The following is a 17802-nucleotide window of genomic DNA, read 5'->3' as shown; positions in this document are numbered from 1 at the left end:
GACCAGTATTTTACTAAATATTACGCCGGCGGGGTCGGTATCGGGTTTCTGAAGTGTTTGCTGTTACGAGCTTGGCTATCTCTATGGCTGTAATCATCTCCCTAGCATTATCCCGTTTCTCACAGGGTCCGCTTACCTAACCTGAAGATTTGACAGGTCCGGTATTTTATAGAAGCGACCGCCTGTCTGACCTTTCAACCCGCGAAGGTAAAACCAGCTCAACACAGGTTAGGTCACCTTAGAAAATGCATTTCTCGGGAATGTGGGTTTCCTCACGATGTTTTCCTTCACCGCTGAGCACGTGATTTATGATCTAAACATGAATTCGAAAACAAATTCGACAATCATTCATTTCGGGGCTCGATTCGAACCTGCGACCTCAAATTGAGAGGCGAGCGTTCTACCAACTAAGCTAACTCGTAACCACCATCTGCCCACTCCTATAACGTGAGAATATGTCCATCAAACTCAGACCACACCTAAATGATAAGCGCGACATACAAAAATATTTGTATAAAACATTAATGAATTAAGGTTAACTGCTTAAGGGACAGGTTGAAAAAAAAAAAAAGAAAAGTTGATACATGCCGACTGTTGATCATAAGTCACTGCGACTTGTCTCGGCGCGTTCGGACATTAAAAAGGTCAAGATACTTTTTATATTGAACGATTTTTGGGTAAGTTATAATAGTTAAGTACTTTTTTCTCGTTTACGCTATAATGGGTGTTAGTGACATCGTAACGAATACTGAGGGGGATGATTCAGACCATGATTCTGAGTTGATGTCAAGTGGAATTTTCCGTCGCAAAATTAATGTTTTTTTTTAGTTTTTTTAAATTATTTTCAATTCTATACTTTTGCGATGGAAAATTCCACTTGATATTAACTCAGAATAATCACCTGAATGACCCCTTCAGTATTCGTTACGATGACACTTACACCCCGCACAAGTACATACTGTAGCCATACAAGTAGGTATGGGTGTTAGTGACACCGTAACGAATACTGAAGGGGATGATTCAGACTATGATTCTGAATTGATATCAAGTGGAATTTTCAGTCGGAAAATTCATAAAAAAAAGGTCGTTACGAGGTCACTAACACCCTGTATATACAGAGTGTAGTGACATCGTAACGAATACTGATGGGGATGATTCAGACGATTCTGAGTTGATATCTAGTGACAAGTGGTTATTGGCCCCGATTCCTGCAGACACCTCCTAATTTTACTTTAAGTTATACCTGTCATCTTCTTATCCGCCGAAAAGGAAAGAGACGAATGATTGACAGTCGTAAATTTTAGGAAGAATGAGTAAATGAATGAATAACCCGGGCGATTCAAAAAGTATCTCGCTGGTATGCAAACCGTTTGACGTGTGCTGTCAACTTAATTCTGTCGGGTTATTAGCCGATGTAAAATTTTTAGACGATTGTTTTAGAGTTTTAGATTTCTGCTGAAAATTGACGTTATGTTCCATTTTTATGCCTGTCGATAACCCGTCCCTTTCCTTTTCGGCGGATAAGAAAATGACAGGTATAACTTAAAATAAAATTTGATGGCGTCTGCAGGAATTAGCACCATTATGTTCGAATCACGAATAAAATGTAACATGTCTATGGTTTTGGTTACTATAAAAAAAGGTATTGTCATAAACAAAGATAGACTTTCTTCTTAGCATCAAAAATTGATGCATAAGTAATTAATATTTTCTTGTATTAAAAAAAATAGTTTAAAAAATTACAAAAAACACAGTGATTTACAAAATATGAATAATAACAATAAAAGTGTAAAATGTGTGAAAACAATAAACCTTTCAAATATTATTTTGATGGTCGTTTAATTAGAATACCAGCATACCAATTAAACAAATAAAACGCCACAATAGTAATGAAATACATTAGTCAGTAGTTCACTTAATTTTCAATAATAAAATTTACGTCCTTGGAATGTTAGCATGGAATTGGAATGATACCAATTTAATGGTAACACAGTGGTAACACTTACGTCATCAATGGGCTAGCAATGGCGGCTTGTCATAGGATTGAGCATACCTGCGGGCTTAGCACCCGTCTCTCTCTCACAGTATAACTCCCCATGAGCCATGTCAGGGGCCTTTGGCGGCTCAATAGTAACCCTGACACCAGGGTTGATGAGGCTGGTATTCCACCTCACAACCCACACGATAAGAAGAAGAAGTATAACTCCCGGCAAACTTCTTGAGCATCGAGTGTCGTAGTGGGGGAAAGTTCGCGCACGTACACTTCCGTGCAAAAAAAATGAACTTTTGATTATTTTCTTAACTTCATTAAAAAAAACAATTATTATATTATTATATTTAATAAAAATCTAATCGTCAGGTAAGTATAATATTGATTAATGAAGATTAATATGAGGTTGAAACCAGCAATACCAGAGCTAGTGCTAGGTTTTGGATCTGTAGACATAGACCTCGTGCTAGTAACTAATTCTTAAACTTAAAAAAATGAGCAATAACAAAAAAGTCCAACAAAAGAGCAATAACAAAAACGTGACAGTTTCACTGCACGCAAGTGTATTCGGGAGTCAAAGGGACGAAGACAGAGTGCGCGGGGGAAGTATCGACGGATCTACCAATAGCCGGTCGATGCGGGACTCACCCCGTACCGCACCACCAAAGAGACCTAAAATTCGGTTGTGCGCAGTCAAGGTCGATGCTCAAGAAGTTTGCCGGGACCTATACTGCACAGAAAGAGACAGACGATCTCTGTCGCGGCGAGAAAGAGTCGCGTGCTTACGGTGCTAGGCCCGCTGGTATTGTTATACCATGGTGTCAAGTATTTTTAACCCAAGAGCTGGTTGTTTACCCAAAGACGGTCTTGACTGCTGTTTTTTTAATATCTAAATCGAATCGGTCACGTTCCCTATAAAGGTGAATAGCTTTGTATTATTGATGAGTCTAGGCCAAGACGAGGAATACTTTTATCAGACGAAGCCGGGGTAAAAATGTATGTATGTACGATTTATGGTTGATTTTTAATATTTAAGACCTAGAAGGACTTACATTGACCAAATTGGAGATGTCCTTAGAAAAGGTTTAGTATGATCTACTCTGAACGCCGCGTGTATGAAGCGATTAATGAATGTGGAGGAAGCAAGAAAAGTGTGTCAGGATCGAAGCAAATGGAATTCTATAGTCTCTGCTTACCCCGGTGGGAAATGGGCGTGAGTTTATGTATGTATGTGTATGTTTAATATGCAAGAAAAAACAATTTATAAGTTGCATAGAATACTCTGGGCGCCATCACACTCGCGTCAGACAGCGTACTGCGGGGCGGAAGGCAAGAGGGAAACCACGGAATAGGAGAAAGAGGTTGGAAGAGTTAAGTGAGAGCGAAACGCGCGCCATACGAGTCATCATCATCATCAGCCCATTAACGTCCCCACTGCTGGGGCACGGGCCTTCCCTATGGATGGATAGGGAGATCGGGCCTTAAACCACCACGCAGGCCCAGTGCGGATTGGTGGTTATTAACGACTGCTAATGCAGCCGGGACTAACGGCTTAACGTGCTTTCCGAAGCACGGATGAGCTCGAGATGAAAACTTTTTTTTTTGTGGTCACCCATCCTATGACCGGCCTCTGCGAAAGTTGCTTTACTTCAACAATCGCAGACCGAGCGCGTTTACCGCTGCGCCACCGAGCTCCTCCGAGCTCACCGAGGCCATACGAGTATGAGCCTATATTTCAAAATCAGAACCATTTATTCAACGTAATTATCATGGATAAACTTGTTGAAGGTCAATGTAACATTTTTGAATTTACGTCATTTCGCAAGGTGTTATGACTGAGGAGAAGAAATGACAAGAAACTGCAACAGCAACACATCATTTAGATGGCATTAACTACTTGGCCGGATAGATGGAGAGCGCTGATGGCTCTCACCAATTCGAATAACTATATAGTAATCGGGTGCTGCCTAACTTCCCTTCCGAAGCACGGATCATCTGCAGTGTCCTAACCAAACTAGGGACCAGCAAGTGAATTTTGTAATTGAACCCGGGACAACCGGATCGTGAGCCCAACGCTCAACTACTGGACCACAGAGACTGTTAATCATTATCCTTTTTTTCACAGGGTCCGCTTACCTAACCTGAAGAATTGACAGGTCCGGTTTTTTACAGAAGCGACTGCTTGTCTGACCTTCCAACCCGCGAAGGGGAAACCAGCCCAATACAAGTTAGGTCACATACCTCCGAAAATGCATTTCTCGGGAATGTGGGTTTCCTCACGATGTTTTCCATCACCGCTGAATTAATAATAATTTATGATCCAAACATGAATTCGAAACGAAATTCGACAATCATTGCTTTAGGCCTGTGCTGGATTCGAACCTGCGACCTTAAAGTGAGAGGCAAGCGTTCTATCGACTGGGCGACCACGGCTACCAACAACAGAGACTGTTAATAAGATTTATAAATTAATCTTGTATTGGTGCTAATTCCTGTAAATACCATCTAATTTTATTTTAAGTTATATCTGTCATTTTCTTATCCGCCGAAAAGGAAAGGGACGGGTAATCGACAAGCATAAAATTTATGGAACACACGTCAATTTTAAGCACAAATCTAAACCAACCGTCTAAAAATTTTACATCAGTCAATAACCCGACACGTTCATTTACTCATTCTTCCTAAAATTAAGAGCTGTGAATCATCCGTCCCTTTCCTTTTCGACGGATATGAAAATGACAGATATAACTTAAAATAAAATTAGACGGTGTCTGCAGGAATCGGGGCCATTATGAATGTAATGAGTAATTTTGGCGTTTTTAAAATGAAAATTTTCCATTTTCTGTGTTATATGACGTATGAGAGATAAATTATACTGTTTCGGGCTTAATTATGAAATATGTTAAGGTACAGCTTGAATAACTTGCATAAACTCACGCTTGTCATCCGTAAAAGGGTGGGCAGAGCTCAAAAGTCATAAAGTAACTTGCGGTCACTTTCGATACAAAGTTTTTTTTTGACGTGACTTATTGTAGGTTTGCCGCAGACGGCATTAACTACTTGGCCGGACAAATGGGGAGCGCTGAAGGCTCTCACCCGTTACAACGTTTAAGCCAACAGGCCTGAGGGTGCTTAGTTAAATAAATAAATAAAAATCGTTTATTACCTCCACAACATAATACATAGTGATAAGTTACATTTTGACTTAAGTAATTAACTAATGTTTGTGGAGGCTGGAGCCTAAACTAGGTTACCCTGTACTGTAGGCTCCAGAAAGTAGTTGGGCGCGAACTTCGGCTCAGGGCGTTGTCTGAGAGGGAAAATATTCCAATGAATTAATCGATCCTAGTGGGTCGATAGCGATAAGCGCTGATTGAAGGAAATCGTCGACCACGCCGGCGGAGTCGGTATCGGGGTCCTGAAGTGTTTGGTGTCGCGAGCTGATTGGCTGCCTCTATGGCTAGAGTAATCGGGTCGTCGGGATCGTATATTACGTCCTTCGATACAAAGTCCTAAGATGGATGTTTATGATAAATGAGGAGCTCGGTGGCGCAGCGGTTAACGCGCTCGGTCTGCGATTGTTGAAGTTAAGCAACTTTCGCAAAGGCCGGTTATAGGATGGGAGACCACAAAAAAAAACTTTTCATCTCGAGCTCCTCCGTGCTTCGGAAGGCACGTTAAGCCGTTGGTCCCGGCTGCATTAGCAGACGTTAATAACCATCAATCCGCACTGGGCCCGCGTGGTGGTTTAAGGCCCGATCTCCCTATCCATCCATAGGGAAGGCCCGTGCCCCAGCAGTGGGGACGTTAATGGGTTGATGATGATGATAAAAAATCCATGATAGCCCTGTTCGGAAAACGCGTGACTTATATCGTCGTGTAACGGGTTCAAATCCCGGCCACGGGTACCTAAGTGCTATAAAAAAAAAAACATTTTGGATCATAGATAATAGATATCACCTAGGAGGGAAATAGGCGCGAATTTATATATGTGTATGTATGCTGTTGTTATAAACCCTATCCACCCCAGTAAAGACCAAACTCGAAGCTACTTAAGACTCAAAGTCAACAGCCTATCTCAACTTGCCCTTAACTAAAAACAAGTTCGTACGAGCGGACAGCAGTGCACAATACATCGATTGACGAATTGCATTCACGATTAAATAGTGTTGGGAAAACATCGATAGTTTTGGTTATCGATAGAATCTTAGGGTAGAACTTCGAAACACCTTCTAATTTTTGTTTAACAAAAGATCTTCTTATCGTGTAGGTTGTGAGGTAGAATACCAGGCTCATCAACCCTGATGTCAGGGTTATTATTGAGCCGCCAAAGGCCCCTGACATGGCTAATGTAACGACTACGTACTTACATCAGTAAGTAACAACCGGGACCAACGGCTTAACTTGCCTTCCGAAGCACGGATCATCTTACTTTTTGGACAATCAGGTGATCAGCTTGTCAAGTCCTAACCAAACTAGGGATCACGAAGTGATTTTTGTGATTTGTCCCCACCGGGATTCGAACCCGGGGCCTCCGGATCGTGAGCCCAACGCTCAACCACTGGACCACAGAGGCCGTTTCTATTTGTTGTATCGACAGTCGATGAATAGGGCATTGTCAGCCAACACTACCCTGTACCGAAGTGCAGTTTTAATCAAATGCATCGCAAATTAATGGTCGTAAAATTAGTTCGGAATTTGTACAGATGATTAATTAGTTTCAGAACACATACGTAATTTATTTTATACGTAAGTAATTAGTTATTATGTTGAACATGGCATATGCTCAACTCACGACTATATCCCAATTGGGGTAGTCAGAGGTACATCCATCGCAAGATGAACTAAGTACCCACACCTCACCGAGCTTTCTGTTAGACCAACGTGATAGGTGAGCCGTATCGCCGTCTATAATGGTCGAGACAACTGTGTTAGTGATTGCACATAAGATAAATTAATAACTAAATAAAAATAAATAAATAAATAAATAAACTCATTGGTGCAAGTCCAGTACAGGGGTTCGAAACGGCGGTCCCCGTCTGCAATACAGTTATGAAATCAGAATCATTTATTCAACGTAATTATCATGGATAAACTTGTTGAAGGTCAATGTAACATTTTTGAATTTACGTCATTTCGCAAGGTGTTATGGCTGAGGAGAAGAAATGACAAGTAACTGTAATAGCAACACATCTTTTAAATCAATGAGGGTACATTACAAGTTATTTAATAACTAGAGTGACACATTCAATGCCAGACATTTTTATCATTTAGGTAATCATTAATCTCATAATAAGCTTTTTTACATAAAGTAAGCTTCACGTGAGTAAATTTATTTTCTGTCAAATTCAATAATATTATCTGGTATTTTATTATAAAAACGTATACATAACCCCGATAAAGATGAATTTATTTTACTTAATCTAGAATTTCGAATAACGATTTTATTTTTATTCCGTATATTATAAATTTTATTCCGTGTAATATAATTCCGTGTATTATAAAACACATGCAAATTATAGGAAAAAATCTTTGATTTTCCTTAAACGGCCACTTGGCCGGACAAATGTGGTCTTCTATATCAGTATTCGCTCCATATGTTTAATGGACGTCTCATAAACCAACTCACGGAACAGATTACCAAAATGTTCTTACAACCATCAACATGTCACAGTGAGGCTATATAAATACTCGTGGTTTTTGTCCATTCTCGCAAAAATGCACTTTAGACCCTTTCTTGTAAATACAGAGTCGGATTTAGTGCCCCAGCCGGGTCTGCATGACAAACGCGCCGCGCGCGACGCGAATCATATCGCTTGGACCAAAAAACGATACGAATGCTATCTACGTAGATGGACGTCAAACGGCTATTGGTCGAAGCACTCAATATAATTCGCGCCGCGCGCGACGCCGTTGTCATGCAGACCCGGCTGGAGACAATTTATGCCAGAACCGGCATTAACTACTTGGCCGGCCTCTGTGGTGTAGTGGAGCGTTAGGCTCACTCTCTGGAGGTCCAAGTTCGATTCCTGATGGGGGCATTGTCGAAATCACTTTGAAAGACTGTCCTTTGTTTGGTAAGGAGATTGCAGTGTTGAATCACCAGACTTTCCGAAAAAGTAAGACTGATTCCGTGCATTGGAGGGCACTTTAAGCAGTTGGTCTCGGCTATTAGATGTAAAAACACTTCTTCCAACCCGTAGTGAAGCAGCGTGATGGAGTAAACAGCCTGTGCTGTTTATGAGACGTATGTTATGTACTTGACCGGACAAATGGGGAGCGTTGAAAACTCTCTCTAGTTACAAGAAAAAGACAACAGGCCTGAGGGTGCCCAGATGGGCGCGAACCTCGGCTCAGGGCGTCGTCTGAGAGGAAGAATATTTGAAAGAATTAAGTGGGCCAATGGCAACGTTAAGAAATATTAATTATTTCCCCAAATTAAATGTTTCATCATCATCACCAGCCCGTTAACGTCCCTACTGCTGGGGCACGGGCCTTAAACCACCACGCGGGCCCAGTGCGGATTGATGGTTATTAACGACTGCTAATGCAGCCGGGACCAACAGCTTAACGTGCCTTCCGAAGCACGGAGGAGCTCGAGATGAAAACTTTTTTTTGTGGTCACCCATCCTATGACCGGCCTTGGCGAAAGTTGCTTAACTTCAACAATCGCAGACCGAGCGCGTTTACCGCTGCACCACCGAGCTCCTCCAATTAAATGTTTTAAATTAAATGTTTATTTATCACATTTTAATCATAACAGTATGAAGTCGAATTCAGTGGTGATACATAAATAAGTACATAAACTCACGCCTATATCCCACCGGGGTAAGCGGAGACTATGAAATTCAATTTGCTTCGATCCTGACACACTTCTCTTGCTTCCTGGAGGAAGAAATTGAATGTGGACATTCGTCAATCGTTTCATTCACGCACGCCGGTTCAGAGTACTTAGATCGTACTGAACCTTTTCTAAGGACATCTACAATTTGGTCAATGTACGTCCTTCTAGGTCTTCCTCTGCCAGCCCTACCACCAACCTTCGCTTTATATATTTCTTTCCCACAAACAAGACACCAGCCTTCGCGGCACGGCAACCGGCCCCACCCAGCGGCATAGAATAAGGAATAATACTACGTATAGAAAAGCAACTCTCCGCTCCCCACCAGCGGCTGAGCTAGGTTTACCTCACCCCTCGGTCTTACTTTAGTCTTCGATCGTATGGGCGTTAGACGTCACACACACAGATGCGCGTGTACGATAACGTCAATGTGTAGTGTCTGTGTAAAACGAGGTGTGTTGTATGAAGCGCCCGGTGTGTGCCAAAAAGAGCCGCATTGAAGCAATCCATCTTAAAAAGCAATATTGCTATTTCACTTTTGTTATCACTGTGATTTTTTTTATTTGATTTGGACTGCAATACCCACCTAACTCCGTCCCTCTCTACCATCTTACTCAATCTTGAAAAACATCCACTTCTTGCGTCAGATATAAAAACCTCCCGAAAACTCCCACAAACATCTGAACACTCAGTAAATTCGGGGCATTCACGAGCCAAGAAGGATGGAGGAGGCATTCAACAACCAAACAACAATTAAAAAACATAGTAACGGGTTCTTACCGCGTTTAAAATAGGGATATGATATGATATAATAACCGCGTAAACTTAAAACAAATAAGTACATTGAGGAACTCGGTGGCGCAGCGGTAAACGCGCTCGGTCTGCGATTGTTGAAGTTAAGCAATTTTCGCAAAGGCCGGTCATAGGATGGGTGACCACAAAAAAAAAGTTTTCATCTCGAGCTCCTCCGTGCTACGGAACGCACGTTAAGCCGTTGGTCCCGGCTGCATTAGCACCAATCCGCACTGGGCCCGCGTGGTGGTTTAAGGCCCGATCTCCCTATCCATCCATAGGGAAGGCCCGTGCCCCAGCAGTGGGGACGTTAATGGGCTAGTGATGATGATGACTTATTTCCAACAAACTGTCTGGAAGAAATTGCTGCATGAGCAATAAGGCCACCTGTTGTCCTCATCTCTGTATTTTCTGTCCATCGTGCTCAATAAAGTATTTTATCTATCTAACAATGAATTTTAATCAAGAAAAACGTAATAATACGTCCGACATTTTATCACGTTTTTCTATGACGTCACAGTGTGGTTTTTCTTTCGAATTTCCATGGGCATTTCGTGTTTTGACGTTTAGTAAAAAGTAAGTGGAGGGTTATAATGGCCACATCGAAGCAATTCATCTAAGAAAGCAACAAATACAATAATACACTTCATTGCACCAAAATAAAAAGAAATAATACACAACAACAACAAACAATAACAACAAACAACAACAACAACAAAATTAGCAACAAAAGCTTTTTGGCATTTTAGTTGGAAACTAGCCTACTGCCGCAATGTCTTCTCTACACTTCCTTCTTACCTCCACCAAAATATCTCGGCCAACATTACGAAATGAACTGCTCTTCGGTATTCACATAAGAACCCAAACATACCTCGACCGACAGAAAATCATCCTAATTACCGACCTGGAGCAATTGTACTTGATTTCAACCGTATTTCCGATCATTTACTACCCCAAACTGTACAAGACCCCGCAATAGACACTTAAAGACTCTGCAATAAGGTTTATTAAAGATTCTTGAGACGGCAAAAGGTTGGTAAGCGAGAGGTTATATCCAAAGCCACGCCCTGCGAGTTTTTTGTCGAATTTTTCTCCGTTTTGGGAGGGGTTTTTAAGGGTACCTCCTTGATAATTGCGGTCAAAATTTTGGGAGGGATTGCGTAATTGATGTGTACGTAAATGTGGTGAAATTATTTGGGAATCGTTGAAGGAAATAAACTTCGGGAAATAACATCCGAACTCAGCCACCATCTGACTGCAGCCTACTGAAGTAAGAGGCGCCCACCCCCGCGGCAAAAAAATGATTGCAAATGATTCGACGTAAAATAAAAATAAATAGAATTTTTCCAAAACTACACAGAATGGAAAATAAGTTTCAACAATAACCATTACTTAATGGAAAAATAAAATAATATCGTCGCCTTACATAAGTAACCACTTTTTTAAGCGTCTTTTTGAAAAATCCGAAAAATCACATTCATTGGGGTTAAAATGGCCACACATCGAAGCAATTCACCTAAGAAAGCAATATTGCAATTTGACATTTGCGCATATAAAAGTAAGTGCGCAATGCAAACAAATGTTGTGATTTTCTCCAACAAAAAAGGTGAATAAGTACTTACATTATTTCTTCCCTATTTGTCTTCACTCTGGCAGCTGATGTAGTACGTTTTAACGCCATTTTATTATATATTACACACACACACACATATTACACATTAATTTAGACGCAATTGTTCAGTTTTAACAGACTTTATCACATTTTAAAGCTGTTGCGAAAAAACGCGCGCGATGGCGGTAAGTCGACTGAACTTTTTAAAAAAAACAGAGAGTTTTTGGCGGGAAGCAAAGTCGGGATTCTTAGTCGGTTTCCTAATTATGTACATACCCGAGTAATGAGAAAATAGGTAAATATCACGTTAAATCTCCATTACGCCATCTATATGATTTTAGTGGAACGTAGCCTGGAAAAACCCCCATTATGTTTTGAGAAGAATTTCTGAACGCTTTTAAAATAAAAAAAAACATGGCGGCGTTCTAAAAAGTAATTACTTAAAGTTGTCAGAAGCAATAATGGTTTGAAAGAAAAATGTTATGAGTTTTACCAAGAATAATAATGTTGAAAAAAATACATTTTCGTGTTATGGCATGAGTATTATATGGTTAGCGATAGGTAAGTAATCAGAAAAATTTTGGTAAGTACATAAGTGACATAACCTGTTGTCGCGAACGGAGTAAATACTCCTTTGGCCAAAACTCTATGGTCTAGTCCTTTAAAAAGAAACATAATGGCGGCCATTTTTGAGACAAAAGACGATCGGGCGCGAAAAGAATTCGTCATGGGCTTTTTGGCGGGAAACGGGAACGAGACAGTTGCTTTCTTCATTGAATAATCTAAATAATTAATACGAAGTGGTGTTTTGTGGTTAATGATCGCATTAAGTTAGTCGGAAGACATTCGCGAGTGTTATTATATCGGAGTACTCAATAAACAAAGTGTATCTGCCTATTTTCGCTTCGTGGCAGGAAGCCGCTTCATAACTCGATAGTTTACTTTTTACCGATTACTCTAGCCATAGAGGCGGCCAATCAGCTCGCGACACCAAACACTTCAGGACCCCGATATACTTATAAAATCACTTTGTGATTCCTAGTTTGGTTAGGACATTACAAGCTGATCACCTGATTGTCCGATAGTAAGTGAGTAATCGTTACATGAGCCATGTCAGGGGGCTTTGGCGACTCAATAATAACACTGACACCAGGGTTGATGAGGCTGGTATTCCACCTCACAACCCACACGATAAGAAGAATAGGATCTTACTTTTTACCTTTTGACTGTACAGGTAGTATTTGATTACCTACTTACGACATAATTGTTCAATGACAATTTTGCTGTTGTATACGTCACTATTAGTCACGCACATCACTACAGCTGTCGCTATTGTCTATGTCATTCTCTTTGGTCGTCTCATTGTACTTACCTTGTGTTGTTTATATTAATAAAAGATATTAATTACATTGAAGTCGTCGTATGATTTTATAACCAAAAGGACCGGCTAACACGCTACAATACATGGTGTCAGAAGTGTAAGTGAACTGGATTCACATCGTCGTGAAATAAGTAATGTCAACACGTCGCCGCCTCGCCGCTAACAAACATGTCGGAAGATCAAAAACCCAAGAAATTATCGGGAATGTCATGTCCGCAGCCCATGTTGATGACTGGTAATTTAGCACAACAATGGAAGAAATGGGTGCAATCCTTCAAATTTTACATGCGCGCGTCCGGCATGGATGAAGAAAGCGATGGCAGAAAGGTAGCTTTATTTTTACATGTCATTGGGGAAAAAGGTGTGGATGTATTTAACACGTTCGGAAAAGACGAAGACAAAGTTAAATACGACGAGCTCATCGAGTTGTTTCAAAATCATTTTGCCCCAAAAGCTAACCTAACTTATGAATGTCACAATTTTTTCACATATAAACAAAGTGAAAACGAGTCGCTGGATGATTTTGCATGTGCACTAAAACTAAGGTCTCAAAACTGCGAGCTAGGAAAACTGCAGGAACGTCTTGTCAAAATAATGTTCATATGCAACATGCATCAAAAGTACAACTATATCCGAGAAAGACTTTTGCTTGAAGACAAGCTAGATCTTGACAAGGCCTTAGAAGTGGCAAAAGCCATGCTAGCTTCAAGACATCAGACAGATGCATTGACAGCAGAACAAAGTTCAGTCATGTATAATAAAACTCAGTCAAGGTCTAAGTCAAATACAAGAAATAAAAGTCAACAACAACAGTCAAAAAAGGAAGTCTGTACAAAATGTAATCAAGTCCATCGTCACAAGTGTCCAGCATTGTCTCAAGTCTGCAGAAATTGCAATAAAGTCGGTCATTTTGCAGTATGTTGTCGGTCCAAGTCGAAGTCAGTCAAGTATGTCGAGTCAGATAACAACACCCATCAGGTACAGTCAGAAAAACAAGATTTATTCATTGGTCATATACAGTCGTCATCGTCAAGTGAGTGGACAATAAATATAAACATAAATAAGTCACAAGTGAATTGTATTATTGATACAGGCAGTGATGTCAACATAATGTCAAAAAACGTCTATGATTCACTTAATATCAAAAAGGTATTGTCTAAAACTGATATTAAAATTAAGTCATACACTGGTAATAGTCTAGAAGTACTAGGTCAACAAAATTTACAATGTAAATTACAATTGAATGGCACCTACATGACAAAACAAATTAATTTTGTTATTGCAAATGTGAATTCTCCAACTGTGTTAGGTAAAATTACTTGCTCAGAAATTGGATTAATAAAAAGAGTTTTTTGTGTCGAGTCTACAAATAGTCACATGTCAGAAAATAATGATAGTCAATTGTCATTTGAAACAAATCAAAACGAGTCAAAGTCATGTCATGTAATTTGTCCTGAAGCCATGAAAAGTCAGTCAGTACAGTCAAGTCAGTCACAGTCAAGTCAGTCACAGTCAAGTCAGTCACAGTCAAGTCAGTCACAAGATATAAATTTGTCTAAACTAATTGAATATAATAATTCTGTTTTTACCGGTCTTGGATGTCTTCCTGGTGAGTGTGTCATAAGTACAAATCCTGATGTCAAGCCAAAAGTCGATGCACCAAGGAAGGTACCATTCGCTCTACATCAAAGGCTTCAAGAAGAATTGGAGAAAATGGAAAACATGGATGTCATTGTCAAGGTCACAGAGCCAACTGAGTGGGTGAGTTCTTTGATTTTAGTCGAAAAGAAGAATGGTCAATTACGGGTATGTCTAGACCCCCGTAATCTAAATCAGGCGATTAACAGAACTCATTATCCTATTCCGTCCGTAGACATGGTTCGCGCCAAGGTCGCTGGTGCAAAATTCTACTCAACTTTAGATGCCAGTAGTGGATTTTGGATGTGTAAATTGAGTGAGAAGAGTTCTTACCTCACAACATTTAATACGCCATTTGGTCGTTATCGCTTCAAACGTCTTCCATATGGAGTCAACTGTGCCCCTGAGTACTTTCATAGAATAATGACAGAAATATTTGGTGACATACCAGGAGTGGCAGTATACAGCGATGATATTTTAGTCAGTGGACAAACACTACAAGAGCATAATGAACGCCTTAATATGGTATTCAACAGAGCCAAGGAATACAATGTCAAATTTAATAAAGAAAAATGTTCATTTGCCAAGGAGAGTATTAAATACCTGGGTCATATATTTTCAGCAGTCGGAATCACAGTCGATCCGGATAAAGTCAGAGCAATCCAAGAGATGCCGTCTCCTACTTGTCTAAAAGATTTACAACGATTTCTAGGCATGCTTAATTACTTAAGTCCTTTTATTAAAAATATGGCATGTGAGACAGAAATTCTACGTCAGTTACTAAAGAAGTCTACTGATTGGCAGTGGAATGCTAATCATGAAGCAACATTTTGTCGTCTAAAACAATTAATATGTCAGGTCCCAGTCTTGTCACATTTTAATGTCAATGATCCTATTGTCATACAAAGTGATGCTAGTAGCTGTGCTGTCGGAGCAGTGTTGTTACAAAATCAACATCCTGTCTATTATGCGTCAAAAACCTTAACGGAGTCACAGCAAAGAATGGCTCAAATAGAGAAGGAACTATATGCAATAGTCTTTGCCTGCGTCAAGTTCCACCAATTTATATATGGACAAACTGTAATGGTCGAAACAGATCATGCTCCGTTAATAACATTATTTAAAAAGCCTTTAGTCGAAGTCCCAACACGTCTACAGAGGATGATGTTGAAAATACAGTCATATAGTCTAAATGTAGTCTACAAGAAAGGCAGTCACATGTATATTGCTGATACATTGTCTAGAGCACCACTGTCAGAAACAAGCACAGAAGAATTAGATGATGATGTGGTCGTGCACGTCAATTTACTTATTAAGTCATTACCTGTCTCTCCAGAACGTCTACAATGGCTAATCAAAGGCACTAATGAAGATGAAAGTCTACAGATTTTGAAAAAATACTGTAAAGAAGGATGGCCGTCGAGTAAAGCTCAAGTTCACAAAGATGTACAGGAATATTGGCAATATAGATTTGATCTACATACAGAAAATGATCTAATCTTCAGAAGTAACAGTATAGTCATACCTAAAAAATTAAGGCCAGATATCTTGAAAATAATACACAGTGGTCATCTAGGAATTGAAAGGTCTAAAGCGTTTGTCAGAGGTCATGTATTTTGGCCATTCATGTCAACAGATATAAAAAATCTTGTCGAGTCATGTCATACTTGCTTGTCACATAGAAGCTCAAATGCTCCTGAACCGCTTCTTCCACATGATGTCTCATTGCTTCCATGGGAAAAAGTTGGTGTTGATTTCATGGATTATAAGTCTAAAAAATTCATAGTCGTCCAAGATTATTACTCGAATTATATTGAATTGATGTCAGTGGCAAGTACTAACGCCAAAACAGTAATTGTTTGTCTTAAAAGTATCTTCAGTCGACATGGGATACCAGTAGAGTTATTCTCAGACAATGGTCCACCATTTAACTCTGCAGAATTTAAGAATTTTATTTTTGAATGGGGAATACACCATAACACGTCAAGTCCATACATACCAAGGTCAAATGGATTGGTAGAGTCAGCAGTCAAGATATGTAAACGTTTTCTTACTAAGTCAGACGAATCAGGAACAGACCCATATCTTGCTTTGCTTCAATTCAGGAATACACCTAGAGGAAATCTACCATCTCCAGCACAACTGTTAATGTCACGTTCGCTGAGAACACAATTGCCTACAGTCACAAATAACTTAAAACCTAAAACAATCAAATTTCAAGATTATGTCAAGACAAAGGAAGAAAATAAGAAGAAAATGAAAGATTATTACGACAGAAAGACTAAAGTATTGCCAGAACTAAAAGAAGGAGATAAAGTCTATTTTAAGAAAATGCCAGATTCGCTATGGACTACAGGCAACGTCAAGTTTAAATGCGATCAGCCTAGGTCCTATACAATTGAAGGGTCTGATGGATTTATAGGAAGAAGAAATAGACAGCATATTTTGAAGCCACCACAGATACCACAAATGGAATTTTCTGAAGGGTCACAAAAGAGTCCAAATGTCAGAACGTCTCCTGTGTCACATACAGTAGCTCCGTCTATTGAAGAGCATACTACCCCGGTTCAAATGCGCACTCGGAGTGGAAGAGTCATAAGACCACCAAGACAGTTAGATTTATAAAAAATATACATATATATATTTGTTATGACTGTGAAGGACTGTCTGTAAATTTAGCTGTCTAGTATTAGTAATAGTATAGACTAAGTTAAACATATTGTGTCTTAATTGTAATTACAAATTGTCTGTCTTAGCTGGTCAATAAGCTACTGTTAAACTATAGTGTTAAGTCAAGTCAAGCTGTAAAATTGTAATCATTTTACTTCTTTCTGATAAGGGGGATGTTGTATACGTCACTATTAGTCACGCACATCACTACAGCTGTCGCTATTGTCTATGTCATTCTCTTTGGTCGTCTCATTGTACTTACCTTGTGTTGTTTATATTAATAAAAGATATTAATTACATTGAAGTCGTCGTATGATTTTATAACCAAAAGGACCGGCTAACACGCTACAATACATTTGCTAATTAAGGTTTTACGACCTTTTAAGGTGTTACGACAATTACATATTTACGACCAAATTTTTTTTTTATTAAGTAATTTATCTTAAGTGTTTTTTTTTAGTGGAAGCCGAGGTTGTCCCGTTGAGAGAACGGTTGCCTCTCACTTTGAGGTCGCAGGTTCGAATCGAGGTCTAAACCAATGATTGTCGAATGTGTTTTCGAATTCATGTTTGGAACACAAATTATTATCGCGTGGTCGGTGGCGAAGGAAAACTTATGAGGAAACCCACATTCCCGATAAATGCATCGGAGGTATGTGAATTCATATTTGGATCATAAATGATTATCACGAGCTCAGCGGTGAAGGAAAACATCGTGCGAAAACCCACATTCCCGATAAATGCATCGGAGGTATGTGACGTAACCTGTATTAGGCTGGTTTTTCCTTCGGGTTGGAAAGTCAGACAGGCAGTCGCTTCTGTAAAAAACTGGACCTTTCAAATCTACAGGTTAGGTAAGGGGACCCTGTGAAAAACGGG

The 17802-nt window shown here is 39.7% G+C and overlaps 2 protein-coding genes across 3 annotated transcripts in view; both read left to right on the top strand.

Moving 5' to 3' along the window:
* LOC126379156 (uncharacterized) overlaps window positions 1–17802 on the top strand; it is a 215904-nt gene that overhangs the window by 106388 nt on the left and 91714 nt on the right. The gene's annotated exons all lie outside the window — the stretch shown is intronic.
* LOC126379180 (uncharacterized) lies at window positions 12549–17228 on the top strand. Of its 2 annotated transcripts, none has more exons than XM_050027856.1 (2): window positions 12549–14377; window positions 15591–17228. In XM_050027856.1, the coding sequence occupies exons 1-2, from the start codon at window positions 12785–12787 to the stop codon at window positions 15606–15608; spliced, it is 1611 nt and encodes a 536-aa protein (XP_049883813.1). In that variant the 5' UTR covers window positions 12549–12784; the 3' UTR covers window positions 15609–17228. The 2 variants fall into 2 exon arrangements, with proteins under 2 accessions (XP_049883813.1, XP_049883812.1); XM_050027855.1 differs by having other exon boundaries at window positions 14490–17228.

The sequence above is a fragment of the Pectinophora gossypiella genome, chromosome 28 (assembly GCF_024362695.1).
Source record: "Pectinophora gossypiella chromosome 28, ilPecGoss1.1, whole genome shotgun sequence".
NCBI classification, from domain to species: domain Eukaryota; kingdom Metazoa; phylum Arthropoda; class Insecta; order Lepidoptera; family Gelechiidae; genus Pectinophora; species Pectinophora gossypiella.
Note: the sequence above shows the minus strand (reverse complement) of the source record. Positions and strands in the feature narration are given on the sequence as shown.

Bases quoted from the DNA above. Each gene is read 5' to 3' on its own strand.
- LOC126379180 (XM_050027855.1), top strand. From the start codon at position 12,785: ATGTCGGAAGATCAAAAACCCAAGAAATTATCGGGAATGTCATGTCCG. The intron at 14,378-14,489 runs GTGAGTTCTTTG...TTCCGTCCGTAG, and splicing joins TCACAGAGCCAACTGAGTGG to ACATGGTTCGCGCCAAGGTC.